Source organism: Carcharhinus amblyrhynchos, chromosome 4 (genome assembly GCF_965287045.1).
Source record: "Carcharhinus amblyrhynchos chromosome 4, sCarAmb.v2.hapA, whole genome shotgun sequence".
Lineage (NCBI taxonomy): Eukaryota > Metazoa > Chordata > Chondrichthyes > Carcharhiniformes > Carcharhinidae > Carcharhinus > Carcharhinus amblyrhynchos.
The window spans coordinates 77,391,936-77,409,326 of record NC_137327.1 but is presented as its reverse complement, the minus strand read 5'-3'; the positions used below and the strand labels follow the sequence as shown (position 1 = coordinate 77,409,326).

At 43.0% G+C, this 17,391-nt stretch overlaps 1 protein-coding gene across 1 annotated transcript in view; it reads left to right on the top strand.

The window, feature by feature from the left end:
* The first annotated feature begins 1,101 nt into the window (after positions 1 to 1,101).
* Positions 1,102 to 17,391, top strand: part of LOC145342642 (sodium/hydrogen exchanger 2-like) — a 151,359-nt gene continuing 135,069 nt past the window's right edge. The window contains exon 1 of the mRNA XM_080188188.1: positions 1,102 to 1,414. Within this exon, the coding sequence (XP_080044314.1) occupies positions 1,102 to 1,414 (313 nt within the window). The remainder of the gene's footprint in view (positions 1,415 to 17,391) is intronic.

Here is a 17,391-nt window from a genome sequence, read left to right as displayed (position 1 = left end):
TATCTGATAGAGTACTAACTGTGTGAAAATGAGAGAAAATGAAGCAAGTTTTCATATTGTTGCTTAATTTTTAAGGGGAAGGAAGGGGTGATGTTTCTGTGTCTTTAAGATATATATTTATGTCATGTTTTTTGTCGGGGTATGTTTAAAATTTAGCTCTATTTTTCATGGCGCTGATTTGTCTCAGAAAACCTTTACATTAGTATCTGGGAGAATGGGCATCGCTTGTGAGGCTAGCCTTTGCTGCCCATGCTTAATGGCCCTTGACAAAGTGGTGGTGAGTCACCATCTTGAACTATGCTGAGTGACCTGGAGGAGAACTTAGAGGTGGTGATGTGAAATAAAATGTTGGATAAATTCAGCAGGTCTGTCTGCATCGATGGAGAGAGAGAAACAGAGTCAACATTTCAAGTTACATGACTCTTCTTCAGAGCTCTGATGATCACTCCCCATCCTGACTTGGAAACATATCACTATTTTGTAATTATCGCTGGATCAAAATCCTGGAACTCCCTTCCTAACAACACCGCATGGAATGCAATAGTTCATGATGGTGTTTCACCACCACCTTTTCAAGGGCAATTAAGAATGGGTATTAAATGCTGGACTCAGAGCTCTGAAGAAGAGTTATACGGATTCGAAACATTAACTGTGTTTCTCGCTCTACAGATGCTGTTAGTTTTTCCAGCATTGTTTCGCTTCAAAGTTCCAGCATCACAGTATTTTGCTTTCATTTCAGAGGCAGTGTGTTCCATGCCTTTGTCTTTCTAGCTAACAAAGCCGGCGGGTCTGAGAGTGAGGACATGAGGTGAGATTAGGATGAGGAGTGGCTGTGAGACCCAGCCACCCTGGTCGAAAAGCCCTACAATTTCTGCGCTGTCTGGATTCACAGCTGAACGCCAGGTTTGAAACCCAACCCCAGTAAAACAGAAGGGGTGACACCTTAGAGCGGGGAGGATCCGGATTACAATAAAATCATGTACCTTTCGAAAGAAGAAAGGACGACGTTTCAGCTTTAAGTGTAAGCAGCCTCTGTCTCCAGCTCACTTTTAAAGGGTGCGGTGTAGTGTGAGCACAGGCTGTTCAGCGGCTCCGCTCATCATGTCCCGTTGCGGTATCTGGATTAGCATCTTTTTATTGTCTGAACTTCTAGCGGGGGGCTCACCTCTCGCCGAAACTGTATCGGACCCCGAAGCAGTCGAGAGGAGCAATAACGAGAGCGAGCCCTGGAGTTGGGTCACTTCCAGCCGGCAACCGGAGTCTAAAGCAATTCAACCCGACTGGAGCCCGGAGCAGAAAGACAATCAGAGTGCATTGGCAGACACATTGAAGATTTTCTCCCTGGACTACCATCACGTCCAGGTCCCTTTCGAAATAACGCTATGGATCATGTTGGCATCGCTGGCCAAGATAGGTAAGGACAAGGGGGAATCTCTCTGTTTCTCGTGTGCCAAACCTCTCTGGGCTTCCTTACCAGAAGCGCTCTCTCAGATACAGATTATATAGGTTGCCTTGTTTCGCTTTCCCCATCTTGTGTTCCAGGGAGCCGATTACCCGGGGATCCAGCAATCTAAAAAAAAATCTGACTGCTTCACCTTACTTTATCCATGAATAGACACAGGTCCCTGCTGACATTGTTCAACACGGTCCAGGCTACCTCCCTGAAATTATCTTTTTTTTAAATCAGAGAGCTATCCCCACTGCCCAATATCATCACTGTTGCATGCACATCCTGAGAATCTATAGATTGACAGGCTTGAGATAGTTATTTAGGAACAAACAGTTTAATAATCTGTGTGGTAGCTCGCAACTAGTTTAGCTTTTAGGCATTGTAATAATATCAAGGAACCGTTTTATTCCTTGTTTTGGTGTCTTCAAAAGAAGAAATGAAAGCTGTATTTAAAAAATTAGTTATTTTTCTAATTCCATTAATTATAATTTCGGGATTTAGTGGGGGGAGGGGGGATGGACTTGTTTAAAATGCAGAATAAATTCAAATTCTCCCTTTCATGAGCATTTGTTTTTCAAACTGGAGTCTCCAGATTCTCAGGGTTTCAAGGAAGAGGTGGTATGTGTGTGTGGGTGTGTGTGTGTGTGGGGGTGGGTGTCTGTGGGTGGGATGACCTCTGATTTCTGTGGGCCAGTCATCACCGTCCCTTATTTGTTGTCTTGTTTGTATTTTGGGGCAAATAAGGTATACTTTCTGCAGTTGTCATAGTTTTCATTTGGATGGCTGACATTGTCTTTCCAAAGTTATCAGGAGGGCCTCGGGGTAGATTTTGGAAGTGTGCCAACACTAATAAGTGTCCCTTCCGACATCCAACCTTCCCTCTTCCAAAAAGAAATAATGAGGAATCATTGATTTCTAATACTTGAAGTGTGCAGCATTGCTTCCAAACTTGCTGAGTATGGATGAGTTTAAGTCGTGTCACTCTGACACAGTAAGTTCTACATTAATTATCGTACCACGGAGCATAGAGATAGGCCCATTCAGCCCACTGCCCCTGTGCCAACTCATGCCCAATTATTTTCACTTGGTTACCCTTTCCTCCCCAAAAAGAAATTGTTGATTTTCAAGTATTTATCCTATTCCTTTTTAAAATGATTATTTGCTAAGAATCAAATAGTTAAATGATCCATGCAGTGTGTGCACATTGTCTGAATTGAATGGTTCAAATATTATAGTGGAGTTAGTGGAAGGTGTTTAGCAATAGCCAACACATGTAATTTCACTGATTTAGTTAAGGCTGCCCTTTACAATTGAATTAACCAGAGGCATGTGCCTTAGTGATTAGATGGCTGTCTAAATTGGAACAGACAAGCAAACCCCAGACTATGAATCATAGAATAATAGAGTCTATGGTGCAGAAGGAGGCTATTTGGCCCATCAAGTCTGCACCAGCAATAGTCCCTCCCAGGTCCTATATCCATAACTCTGTTAATCCCCACAACACTAAGGGGAAATTTATAATGGCCAATCAACCTAAACCACACGCCTTTGGGTTGTGGGAGGAAACTGGGGGCATAATGGTACCATGGTTAGCACTGTTGCTTCACAGTGCCAGCGGCCGTGGTTCAATTCCGAATTCGGGTGTGTGTTCTCCCGTGCCTGTGTGTTTCCTCTAGGTGCTCCGGTTTCCTCCCACTGTCCAAATATGAATGGGTTAGGTTGATTGGCCATGATAAATTGACCCTAGTGTCGGGGGGATTTGTAGGGTAAATATGTGTGGGGTTATAGGAATGGGGCCTGATTGTGGTTGGTGCAGACTTGGTGGGCCGAATGGCCTCCTTCTGTACTGTCAGGATTGTATATAAAAAAAAACCAGAGCACCCGGAGGAAACCCAGGCAGATGTGGGGGGAATGTGCAAACTCCGCACAGACAGCAACCTGAGGCTGAGAATGGAACCCAGGTCCCTGATGCTGTGAGGCAGCAGTGCTAACACTATACCACCATGTCCATGAATTTTTGCTATTGTTTGCTGATGAACTTACTGCATTGTGTTGTAAAGATAAATCTAATTTCTGTCCTGACAAGAAAATACCAATAACTCTTCTAATGAATAACTTTTTAGCCTTCCTCCAGTTATTCACTCTCTTTTATAGAATATTATAATTACAAAAAAAAAGACTGTAAATAGCTTATCATTGTTAAGCTAGTTAAGCTGTTAAGAGGCTGAAGCAAAGTAAGATCAGTTGCAGCTCGCCCTTTCAGCCCCTCAAGCCTGATGCACCCTTTTTCTTTAACAGACTTTGTCTGTATTCTTATCTCTGTAATCTCCAGCCCCTCAGCCCTCGAGGATATCTGTGCTCCTCTAATCCTGGTCTTGTAGAACATTCCCCATTTCAATTGCCCCACCAGTGATGACTGGGCCCTGGGATCTAGAATTTTCCCCATTCCCTTCCACACCCTCCACCCTTCCCCCCACACTCTCTCTGCTTCTAGACCTGACATTCCTTTTTTGGGATGTTACTTAAAACTTATCTCTTTCACCAGACTTTTGGTCAACTGACCTCATATTTCATCTGGTTGTCATGCTTTGTTTTATGATGTTTCTATAAAGCACCTTAGGATATTTATTATGTCCAATGTGCTTTATAAATAAAAATTGTTGTTTTATTCAGAAATCCCTGCTGTTCCTCCATATGTCTGAATCTCCTGTCTTAACGTTCTTGATAGAAATCTCAATTCATTCTCAATTCATGGCCTGCTGAGACCTATACAATCCACATTCTCACAATTGTTTGTGTGATGGCATTTTTAACTAGATTAATTTTTAATCCCTTTGGCTTCAGCCTGCCATTCATCACATCTGCTGGTTGCATCTACAAAATGAAATTCAGCTCCAAGATAATTAAATATTTATGACACATTCTCTTGGAGCTGGTTAAGGTCCTCACCTTCAGTTTCTGATTTTGCACCTTCTAGCTGATGCCTAACTGAAGACCTGGGGGGTGATGCAGATACCAGGGTTGTTTTTGTTTTGCAAAACTTCAAACGTTTTTACACAGGGAGCTGGTTTATGGAAATATTCATTCAAAATATGAACAAGTAGTTTTGGTTAACATTGGGTAGAAAAGTATAACTGCCAATTTCTTAGTCACATCACTTGAGAGAAATGGCAGTCTATCTCCTTTGTAGTTGGTGTTGTGGTTTAGTAGGTTGCACTCTTATCTTTGAACCCAAAGCTTTTGAGTTCAGGTCTCAGTCTAGAGATTAAGAGTGCCTAGTCTAGGCTGACAATGTAGTATAGTACTGAGAGAGCTGTCCTTCATTCCAGGTGAAAGGTTAAACAGACCCTTCCTGCCCTATCAGTTGGCTGGGGGGAAAAGAAAATCCTATAGTGCTGTATCAAAAAACAGTAGGGAATTCTCCGGGTTTCCTGAATTATAACAATTACACAAACAGACGATCTAGTCATTATCTCATTGCTGTTTGTGAGACTTTCCTGTATATGCATTGGCAGCCATGTTTCCTTGTTATAATAGTGACTACCCTTTACTTGGCTGTTAAGTGCTTAGGGAAGTCTGGATGTTGTGTGTTGTGCAATATAAATGGGCATTATTTCCTTGCTTTGCATGAATACTTCTTCTAGCAGCGAAACAATAGCTTTTCTTCTTCTATCTCTTCTAACATGATCACCCTGAGCATCACTCCAAGACTGAAGATGAAATAGCAATAGGTGTAAAATGTGGGGGGGTGGGTTTGTGCCTTTGTTAATTTTCCAATTTCTTATGCTCAACCTAACATTAATTACCAGTAGTGTGGGAGAGGCTAACTCATTGAGCTCAGGTCATTTTGTTGTTAGACTGTTGCTGTGCTGCTTGAACCGTTAGATTGATGAGAAATTCCAGTTATGAGACCTTAAAGCTGCATGAAATGTGCACTTAGTAAAATGTACTTTGTTACAGCTCTGAACACGCTAGCATTGGATTGAATATAGATGTGTAATTTTGAGCAGGCTTTGACCTTCCACATGACCAATTTTCGGCAAATTTGAAAACTTTAAAACAAAATTATAATCATTCAAAGAGTGTCGTTGGTTAGGTTAGCATTTATTGCCTATCCCTAATTGCCCTTGACAAGGTGGTGGTGAGTTGTCTTCTTAAACCATTGCAGTCCACGTTGTGTAGGTACATGCATCATGCTCTTCGGGAGGGAGTTCCAGGATTTTGCCCCAGTGATAATGAAGGATCAGCAATATATTTCCAGGACAGGATAGTGAGTGGCTTAGAGAGGAGCCTCCAGGTGGCGGTATTCTCACGTATCTGCTGCTTTTAGTCTAAATGGTTGCGGATGTGGGTTTGAAAAGTATTGTTGAAGCGGTTTTGGGTGAGTTCCTGCAGTGCATCTTGTAGATGTTACAACCTGCTGTCACTGTGCATCAGTGGTTGAAGGAGTGAATGTTTGTATTTGGGGTGCCAATCAAGCGGGCTGCTTTGGCGTGATAGATATCAAGCTTCTTGTGTTATTGGAGTGCACTCATCCAGGCAAAGGAAGAGTATTCCATCACACTCTGAATTTGTGGACAAACTTTGGGAAGTCTGGAGATGAGGTACTTGCCACAGGATTTCTTCACCAGAAATTTACCACCCCGTCCACCACGGGAATTGGTACGGACAAGGGGCAAACAGTGGGAAGATCTATTGACCTCGGGTGGGATTTGACAGTTTCAGGATGATCGAGGCCATAAAATCCCATCCCTAGCCTCAGAATTGCTCTTGTGTATGGCGAGTCCAGTTCAGTTTCTGGTGAGCGGTAGCCCCCAGGATGTTTTTACTGGGGTACTGAGTGATGAGAATGTCAAAGAGTGATGGTTAGATTCTCCCTTGTTGGAGATGGTCATTGCCTGGCACTTGTGTGCAACGAAAGGGTTAAAAATCACACAGGTTTAAAAATCACATAAGCTGCTAGCTACTGAAATTCTCAAAGACAGAGAAACTCTTGATGAGAAACCATTTGCCCTAGTTACAGATAACAATCAGGGGCCGAGTTGTATTAATTATAAGGGAGGCTTCCTTCACACAATCTGCCCAGAAGAAACCAATTCAATTCTATGCAACTGTAACTTGTGTATGTCGGCTAAAACCAAGGAACAATAGGTAGAAGAGTTGATAATTACAATTATTGGTTGTAAATGGTTATAAATATTTTTTTAAACAAATGTACACCTTTGATTGGAAGATGTTAATTGCTTATAGTTGAGCCAAAGAGATTGCCACTGGATTTCTTAATTCAGGTAGTCTGTGGTTCCCCCAGTTTATAACGTGAATAAAAATCTTGAACTTGAGCTCCCAGTTTGGCCGCTTGGTCAGTTACGAGGCGGGTATACAAAAGTTGAAGTGCTGTGAAACTCCTGCAACAGTGTAGCACAAATGTTAGCTGCTACTTGTCAGTCCAAGCCTGGACATTTGGACATGGACTGCTTCTGTATCTGAGGATATTGGTGCTGAATGGTTCTGAACGTTGTGCAATCATCGGCGAATGTTCCCACTTCTGATCCTATTAGGAAAGGACGCTCATTGGTGAAGTAACTGAAGATGGTTGGGCCTAGGACATGACACTGAGGACATCCAGCAGAGATGTCCTGGAGCTGAGATGATTGACCTCCAACAACCACAGCCACTTCTTTTGTGCTGGGTATTATTTTAACCAGCAAAGTATTTTCTACCCCAATTCTGATTGACTCCAGTTTTGTTGGGGCTCCTTGATGCCATACTCCCAATGTGACCTTATATCAAGGACAGTCACTCTCACCTCACATCTGGAGTTCTGCTCTTCTGACCATGCTTGAATCAAAGTTGTAGTGAGTTAAGGAGCAATAACTTAGGTTATTGCTAACCAAGTGCCGCCTCACAGCATCACTGAAGACTCCTTCCATTATTTTACTAATGATCAGGAGTAAACTGATGCAGTGGTAATTGGCTGGGTTGGATTCCCCTGCCTTTTGTGTAAAGACATAACTGGGCAATTTTCCACATTGCCAGGTAGATGCCAATGTTGTAAATGCACTTAACCAGCTTGGCTAGCAGCTTGGCAAGTTCTAGAGCACAGGTCTTCAGAACTGTTCTTGGAATATTGTCAACTTCCATAGCCTTTGCAATATCCATTGCCTTCAGCTATTTCTTAATATCATGTGGAGCGAATCGAATTGGCCAAATTTCTTTAGCCAGCTCAGTAATATTGGGAACATCCAGAGGAGGAACTTTAGTGCAATGTTCAGATTCAAATTTTGGTAATGGGCATGTTTACATTTAGTGAACTAGGATTCATTTAGGTTGGGATAATTTGCACAGGACTTGTTCTATTTGGGTATATGTTAATAGCTCAAGAGAAAACCAGCATATCAGCACAATATCAAGACAGTGTTGCACTGTTGGAGATGTGGTCTTTTGAATAATATTCAAACCAAGATCCTGTCTGCCCATGTAGATGGTTATAAAGGATGGAAATGTATTCAAGGAGTAAGGGAGTTCTCTTCAGTGGTTTGGTCAATATTTAGGCCTCAACGAAGAACTGAAAGAGATTATTAGGTGAGTATTTAATCGCTGCTTACGAGAGTTGGCTGTGACCTGCCAGAATTGTTAACAGGAACAGTGGAGCTGCGGGGAGGAGATAAGATGGTGCAGGAATGGAAACATACAAATACAACAAGAAAAATGGCACAGTTCTGGAAAAGGGCAATGATTTGACTAAAAAAAAGGATCAGGAGGAACAAAGAGCTTAAAAAAAAGGGCATTAGTGACAAAGGTGACTTCAGTGACAAAATAGAAAAAAAGCTGAAGACACAATGGGCAGAATTTTCCTTTCCTGCCTGCCACAGGAATTATAACAGACAGAACACAGACTGTGCAAAAGTCTGTTGACCTCGGGCAGGATTTTCGGGCAGGATCCCTTGGGGTGAGCAAGGCGGCAAATCCCGTCCAATGTCTGAATGTGCAAAGCATTCACAAAAGACCTATGAATTAATAATATGGATAAAAATTAATGCATTTGATTTAATAGCTTTACTGCAGTGTGATTACAAAGTGACCAAGGCAAGGAACTGAATGTACCAGTAAAAGTTATATTTGGAAGAGAGAGGAAAAATGGAAAGAAACGTGGGAAAGCCCTGATATCTTAACTCAGAAAAATAAGATGGAGAATCCATTTGTCCATCCATTCGTTGAGGAGGAACTTCTTCTCTCAAAGGGTGGTGAATCTCTAGAATTCTCTGCCCGTTGAAGTGGTGGAGGCTGCCTCGCTAAATATATTTAAGACGTGGGTAGATAGGTTTTTGGTAGGCAAGGGGTTTAAGGGTTATGAGGAGAGGGCGGGAATGTGGAACTGAGCCACTTCAGATCAGCCATGATCTTATTGAATGGCGGGGCAGGCTCGAGGGGCTAGATGGCCTACTCCTGCCCCTATTTCTTATGTTCTTATGTTCTTATGTCTGGAACTAAAAGACAAGAGGCACAAATGGAAGTAACTTATCAACCCACAAATAGTGTCTTATTTTACTTTTGCGGTAAATCTTTTCTTTAAACACCCATTTAGAATAACCATTAACCACATTTCTAACAGAAGTATTGGGGGCGATTCTCCCAAAAAAGTTCAAAGTACTGAATTTGTGGGAAAAATGGTGTAAATCATGATTATTTTTTCAGTGGGAGTTCAGACTCGAATCTCCCCACCCTGTGGTTACAATCGTGAATCTCATTAAAGGCTCGGGGGTGGGGGGTGGGGGGGGGGGGCGAGGCCTATTCACACCAGAGTCTGACAGTTCTGGAACTCTGCGCATGCGCAGTGGCCTGCAGTTTGCTGGACAGCTCGATCGCTGGCCAACCAGGGACCCCCACAGTGCTGCCACTCCATGACTCAATCATGGCCCCCACCAGCATTCTCGTGCCAGCCCTAACCCCCCGACCACCCCCGCACTCCCCCCACAGTAGTGACGATTCCCCCACCTTGGCAGACCCCCCCCCCCAACACCCCCCAGATCAACCCCCTCCCTCAGTCCGCCCCATTCGCTGGCCTCCCTGCAGGCTGAGTGGCAACAGGACCTCCCAAAACCCACACTGATCCCAACTGGCCCCCACCCCCGATTGCCCCGATAGACCCCACTCCCTTGGCACTGCCCGATGCCCGGTAAGCAGTGCGGCAGTGCCCCCTGGGCAAGGGCACTTTGTCCCTTGGGCAGTGCCAAGGGCACAGGCTGGCACTGCAAGTGTAGCCATACCCGGGGGCACCAATCCCTGCTGCCTGACTTCTTGGTGGGCCCGATTGCTCCCCTCTCACTCCAGCCGTGTCTCCTGCTAGGTCCTCGAAAGTGGGGAGCTACTCTAAATCCTGTTGGAGTGAAATTGTACTGACGGGGTGGCAGATGTTCTCGGGCCCCGAGAATTCAGTCCCAGACCCGATAATCACACTGAAAATAGATTAAAATTACTTATCTGCTGTTGTTGCCAGTTTCCAGTGTGGTCCCGACTGCGTTGGATATCCATCGCTAGGAGATGTGTGCGCATCAGGAATTCATGCGCGAATCCTGCAAATGAACATGCATGTGAACCTCCTGGCCCAACCTGCCAAAAAATTACCGGGTTTGAATGGGAGAATCGCCCTCCCCCCCACCAAGCCCCATTATTAAGATCTGCTACCTCATTGAAGTCATTTTTAATTGCTAAATAAACTCTGATATTTAACCCTAATATAATTGTTTAAATATATAATAATTATATATATAAATTTAGGGGAGACAGTGGATCATGATATTGTCAATAGACTAGTGATCCAGAGCAAGGTCTGGGCACCTGAGTTCAAATCCCACCACGGTAGATGGTAAAATTTGAATTCAATACAAATCTGGACTTAAAAGTCTACTGATGACCATGAAACCATTGTCAATTGTTGTAAACACCCATCTGGTGTCCTTTAGGGAAGAAAATCTGCCGTCCTTATCTGCTGTGGCCTGCATGTGACTCCAGAGCAATACAGTTGACTCTCAAATGCGCTCTGGAATGGAGAGCAGTTAGGGATGGGCAATAAATTTTGGCCCTGCCAGTGATGCACGTGTCTTGTAAATCAAAATTTTAAAATATTGATGTATATGTATTGATGTATTAATATGTTATATATAATAATAATAATAATATTTTGATGTATATGTATTCCATATACCCTAAAAACTGTCATGGACATTCTAAAGATGGACACAATAGTTATCACTTTACTCAAAATGTCAGTCACAAAACTATCAATTCCTACTGCACCACTCTAATGGATTGGCTCTTAATAAAAATTGGATGGAGTGTTTGATGCAAGTTCTTGCTGATGTAATAGATTGAAAGACATGAGGTTTCAAAGCTGAGGAATCAGTTTGCAGGTTTCTGTAGTGTTTTGTGGATAACATTTTGTAAAGGTTCCATTGTCTCTTGATAAACCCCAGCCACCACTATTACCACCCCTCCCCTTTTGCTGAAACATAAGTATTCCGTTGTGGTCATAAACGTTCAGCAATAAAACAACATAAACATTTCTTAATTCATTTTGAATGCAAACTTGTTTGGCCCAATTGTACCATCGCATTGCGCCTGCTTTCAGGCATGAAAGCTTGGTAAAGTTGGGCGTGAGGCGAGTAGTGCGATCTGTGCCCCCTCTGTGCTGGTTCCTCTGTTACCAAGACCCGAAAATGGCCGTGATCAGGACCACACGTGAAATGGGCGCCGTGACCATTTAAATGCATTTGCATGCATTTAACTTGACTTGATGGCCTGCACACCAGATTTTACCAGCACTTCCTCCTTTATCAGTGCGTTCACCCATCCAGAATTGGTGCAAAACAGGCATGCTCCATGTAAGTCCGATTCGGGCACACCAGTTAGTGAGAGGTAAGTGCTGAGCGTCTGACGGCTCTCTGCTTGAGATCGATGGTGGGGAGAAGGGGAGGCCACTGCCACTCTGCTTGAGATCAGTGGAGGGAAAGGGGAGGCCACTGCCACTCTATCTGAGATCACTGGAGGGGAAGGGTGTCCGCTGCCACTCTACCTGAGATCGGTGGGGGTGAAAGGGAGGAGGGGGCCAGTAATGTTGTTGGGGTGGGGCAGTGTCTGTGGGGGCCAAGAGCAGGCTTTATCCGGGAGGAATATGACAGGGGAGTGGCATTCTTTCAGTTTCTTTCTTAGCATGCAAGGTTGGAGGTGCCGATCGGAGTTGCAGGATTTCAGATGCATTAAGTCCTGCCCACATGCTTGTGCAGCGCTATTTGGACTCGCTGATAGTTTTGCAGGCAGAGTGTGTATGGGGGCACCTGAGAAAAGGTCTAAAAGTTGGATCTGAAACACTCCCACAGTTTGAAGTCCGCCCAGCACTTAGAATCAAAATGGTAAAATAGGGCCTGTTATCTTATATTAAAATCTTGACAAAAAGTATGGGCAGAATGTTCTGGTTGAGCTCACCCCAAAATTGGAAAATCCCGCCCAAGGTCAATGCTACGATTCCCGTGGCAGACGGAATGGGAAAATTCTCCCCTACATGTTAAGGGAATCAATACTTAAATGTTTGATCTTGGTGCAATCTTTAGCATTTTTGTTAGCAATACGTAGAGTTTACTGAGATATATTCATTGGCTATAGTACATTTGATGCCAGTGCAATTCTCCATTCAATCAAATGCTTTTTATGTAAAATGTCTAGAATGAGCATATATGCATGATAAACTATAGATGGGATGATGCTGGGGTTTTTAATGTGCTTAATTGCTCAATAATTTAAGTTTTAATCAACACTTCCGTGTCCTGATGCTTCTGGTGATGTATACGATGCCTGCCACTTTTTATGGATGTAAATGTTATTGTATTCTGCCATATTCAGGTGCATCAGGGCTGTGTGCCAGTCTGAGCAACTGCACTGCTTCATTCTATCAATAATACATTGCAGTAGCAGAAAGTGACATTATGTCCAAGTTTACTCAGTACTAAAACAGCGTTTGCAAAAAAATTGTGCTCGAATGTTTCAATTGTTTATGGGTAGTTCTGGTTTTCATTTTTAGTATAGGACATAGAGATATGGGATAAAGTACAAAATGCTTTTGAAGGATGATATCAGAACCAACCAGGAAGGGTCGATTGAGCAAGGGCTTTTTTTGCCCTATGAAAAAGAAAACCGAGGGGTGACCCAATAGTGTTGTGAAGATTATGAAAGGGTTTGATAGGAGATACAAAGAGATGATGTTTTCTCTTGTGGGTAAGATCAGGACAAGGCGCCATCAATATATGATAGGCAGTAAAGTACTCATTAAGGAATTCAAGAGAAACTAATTTTCTCAGATAATGATTAAACTTGTGACAAGCACAATGGCAGAGTGCTTAGCACTGTTGCCTCACAGTGCCAGGGACCCAGGTTTGACTTGGGTCACTGTCTGTGTGGAGTCTGCACATTCTCCCTGTGTCTGCGTGGGTTTCCTCCCACAGTCCAAAAATGTGCTGGTTAAGTGCATTGGCCATGCTAAATTCTCCCTCAGCGTACCCGAACATGTGCCAGAATGTGACGACTAGGAGATTTTCACATTGCAATGTTGATGTAAGCCTACTTGTGACACAAATAAACTTTAAAATTAAAGAGTAAGATGCAGCAAATCTGTAAGGTGAAGCTAGAAAAACACATGAGGGAGAAAGGAATAGAAGAGTATGTTGATAGAGTGAGATGATGAGGGAGTGGATGAAAGCTCATATACAGCATAAACAATGGCACAGTTGGGCCAAATGGCCTGTCAGTTTGTTGTACTCTCAATGTATTTCTACATAATGGAGGCATTTGATCCTGTGCTGAGATTGCATTGGATCTACTTTCTGCTCCTCTTTACAATCATTAGATGGTCGGGTCTGCCAATCGGCAAAGGTAAATTTGATGCACTGGTATCAAATGAATGTAAATGGTCCCTACGTTCTCTTTTTAAATGAGGAAACATACTAGCTGGGACAAAAACAGATAATGCTGTAAAGTCTCAACAGACCTGACAGCATCTGTGGAGAGAGAAGAGAGCTACCATTTCAACTCTGGATGACCCTTCATCAAAGCTTCATCAGAACGTTGGGAGTTTTAGGGACTTCTTCCCCCATACTTCCATCAAATCTCAAGAGCATGAAGGAATACTGTCCAAGCGTGAGGCTTCAAGATGATTCAAGAAGCTGAATACCATCCAGGATATTTTTGGCAGCCCTTTCCAGCAGCAAATGTCCAATTGCAGCACAAAACATGGCTGCCACAAATCAGATGCATTAGGGCTGTGTGCCAGTCTGAGCAACTGCATTGCTTCAATCCATCAATAATACATTGCAGTAGCAGAAAGTGATATTACATTCAAGTTCACTGGGCACTAAAAAGAGTTCGCAAAAAAGACTTGTGCTAGAATGTTAAAATGTTACAAATGCTGGCCAGCCAGCAATCTGGCTCATGAATGAATAAAATAAAATGGCTTATGGACAGTTCTGATTTTCATTTTTAGTTCCTTCGACAGTTTGTCGCAAACCCACAACACTTGCAAGGACAAGAGCAGTAGGTGAAAATTCCCCAGTCACCACACTCCAGTGCCTTTTGGGTACACTGAGGGAGAATTTAGCATAACCAATGCATCATGGTGTTTCCATCACTTCCAATTTACAAAACACCCTGACTTGGCTACATCCCACCATTCCTTCATGGTAGCTGAGGCAAAGTCCTGGAATGTCCTCCCGAACAGCAGAGTAGGAGCACCTTGATCACATAGTTGGAGCAGATCTCCCACCACCCTCTCAAAGGTAACTGACTGGTCTTGCCAGTGATGTCCCAATCCCCACAATGACTTGAACAAAAATACTGAAAAACCCTACTTTTTTGATGTTGAGATCCAGTATTAACAGAACAATGATTATAACATGGTACAGTGGCACAGTGGCTAGTACTGCTGCCTCACAGCGCCAGGGACCTGGGTTCAATTCCCAGCTTAAGTCATTGTCTGTCCGGAGTTTGCATGTTCTCTCCATGTCAGCATGGGTTTCCTCTGGGTGCTCCGGTTTCCTTCCACAGTTTGAAAGATGTGGTAGTTAGATGCATTGGTTATGCTAAATTCTCCCTCAGTGTACCCAAAGGGCACTGGAGTGTGGTGACTGGGGAATTTTCATGGTAACTTCATTGCAGTGTTAATGTAAGCTTACTTGTAACACTAATAAATAAACTTTAAATAACAAAGTTATTTAACTTTGTTAAATAACAAAGACAGTGTGAGTAATTGCAAGTAAAAGCCTCAATTACAGAGAGAGCATGGTTGAACATCTAATGCTGTTTTGTATTTTGTGTTCACGCACTGTACACCACAAACCTTAAACTCATTCGCATGATCATTGTGACACCATGCACTATGGCCAGAACTAATTCTGCGCAGCAAGCAGATAATTTCCCAGAATCAGTACTTGAGAGTTGAGGAGAATTTAATCAAATAACTGCACTGAAGAAAATGCAGACTGAAGGAAATCAGGAGTGATCTTTTTAATGGGTGCTCGTTCTCACGTGTGTGAGAAGCACTGAGAATACTTTCCCATGCTTATCATCAGAATGGGGTTTGCTTTGCTGATTATTCATCATGTAAGCTTCAATAAGCTTTGGAACCAATGACCTAAACTTGAAGTCCCATTTTCTCCACAAACCAGTTCAGATTCCATGTGTAGCAATAGTGCTCTTTAAGAGCCAAAAACATAATAATGCCATATGGTGTACTGCAGTATGAGCAGCATGACACAACAACAAAAGAAGAAGGTTTACAACATTCTGGGGATGTGCACGTCACTGAAGAGGAAAGCATTTAGTGTCTATCCCTGGTTGAGAAGGTGGTGGTGAACCAGTTCCCAAACTGTTGCTGTCTACATGAGTCAAGGTAACTTTCACAAAAAACTTTTTTATCTTCATTTCAGGTATGAAGGATCTCAGGCTTCAGCCATGGATATCAACAGCCCATGAATCCTCCTTCCTCTTCACTTATCCTCTAACTCCATCCCTTTGGCCCACCAAGTCTGTACTGACTCAGATGCCGCTCTATTCTAACATTTTCTTGCCTCCATGAGGTCCATATCCCTCTGTTCCCTGCCTGTTTATGTACCTATCCAGATGCCTTTTGGATGTTGTTATAGAATCTGCTTCCACCACGTCTTCTGGCAGCGCATTCCAGACATTCGCCATCCTCTATGTGAAAGTTTGCTCCTTACATCTCTTTTAAAATTTCCCCTCTCACTTTCAACTTATGCCCCCAAATTATTGACCCTTTGACCCTGGGAAAAAGACTCTGACTATCCACTCTATCCAAGCCTATTATGATCTTGTCACAACCTTCCTCCGACCTTCCCCTCTCTCATCTACCCTTACCAAAAGCCTTAGTTAGCTTCATCCCCTTAAGCCCATATCGCAATGGATTGTGTGCTCAGCACAATGTTTCTATCACTTACACTTTCTTGCTGACCTCTTTGGCCACGAGTCTTCCCACTCCCACAATGGATCCTTTTACCCATCTCTTACATTTTCCCACCGCTTGGAACTTTCTCTTTGGCCTCTTACTATCTTTAGATCTTTTAATTGAGGATGACTGGCAGGAGTCTTGGAGTCATTTACAGCATAGAAGGAAGCCATTCAGCCCTCTGAGACCATGTCAACTTTTGCAGAAAAATAAAGTCAGTCCTACTCCCCCACTCAGTTCCTGTAGCCCTGCAAGTTTATTTCCTGAACCCAAACAGAGAAAATGCTGGAAAATCTTAGCCGGTCTGGCAGCATCTGTAAGGAGAGAAAAGAGCTGATCTTTCGAAACCAGACGACCTTTTGTCAAAGTTAAAAGGCATAGAAAGTGGGAGATATTTATACTGCAGGGTGAGGGAATGAAAGACGAGTCATAGCCACAGAAACCAGGGGAAAAAGCTGCTAATGGCAGTCCATAGAGAGAATAAGGGGTGTGAATGGCCAAATGACAGAGAAGCTAAAATCAGAGGGTAAACTGTGACAGATGAAGATGTGGCAGGAAGGGGAGGAATAGGTAGAAGAGACATAAAATTTAGAATTCGTCTACGAAGTTTATTTCCTTAATGGGCCCATTCAATTTCATTTTGAAATCATTGATTGATTTCGCTTCCACAATTAGTGTGGGCAACAAGTTCCAGCTCATTATTATTCACTACTTAAAAACATTCTTTTTCACATTCCCCCTGCATCTCTCGCCCCAAATCTTAAATCCCTCTTTCCTAGTGCCATTAATCAATGGCATGTTTTTACTTGTCTACCTAATCTAAGCCAGTCATAATATTGTACGCAACTATCAAATCTCCCCTCAATCTCTTGTGGTCCAAAGAGAACAACCCCAGGCTTTCCAAACTCACCCTGTAACTGAAAAACCCAGCATCCGTGGAACCATTCTGGTAAACCTCCTTTGCACCCTCACATGCGCCTTTCCATCTTTCCTATAGCATGTTGAGCAGAACTGGTTGCAATACTCTTATCATAGAATCATAGAATCCTACAGTGCAGAAGGAGGCCGCCTGGCCCATCAAGTCTGCACCTACCACAATCTCACCTACCCCATCCTCATATCCCCATGTATTTACCCTTTTATTTTACCCTCTTGAAACCAGATTTTTAAAAAAGGTTCAGTATGACTTCCCTGATTTTATCCTCAATGTCTTTATTTATGAAGTCCAAGAGCCCAAGTGCATTACTAACCAATCTGTCAATGCCCTGCTATCTTCAAAGATTGATGCACAGACACCCCCAAATCCCTCTATTCCTGCACACACTTTGAAACTCTGCCATGAATTCTCTTTTTCCTTCTCCTATCCCTTTTGACAAAATGCTTACCTCCCACTTCCCTGTATTAAATTCCATCTGTCTCTTCTCCATTCTGTAGC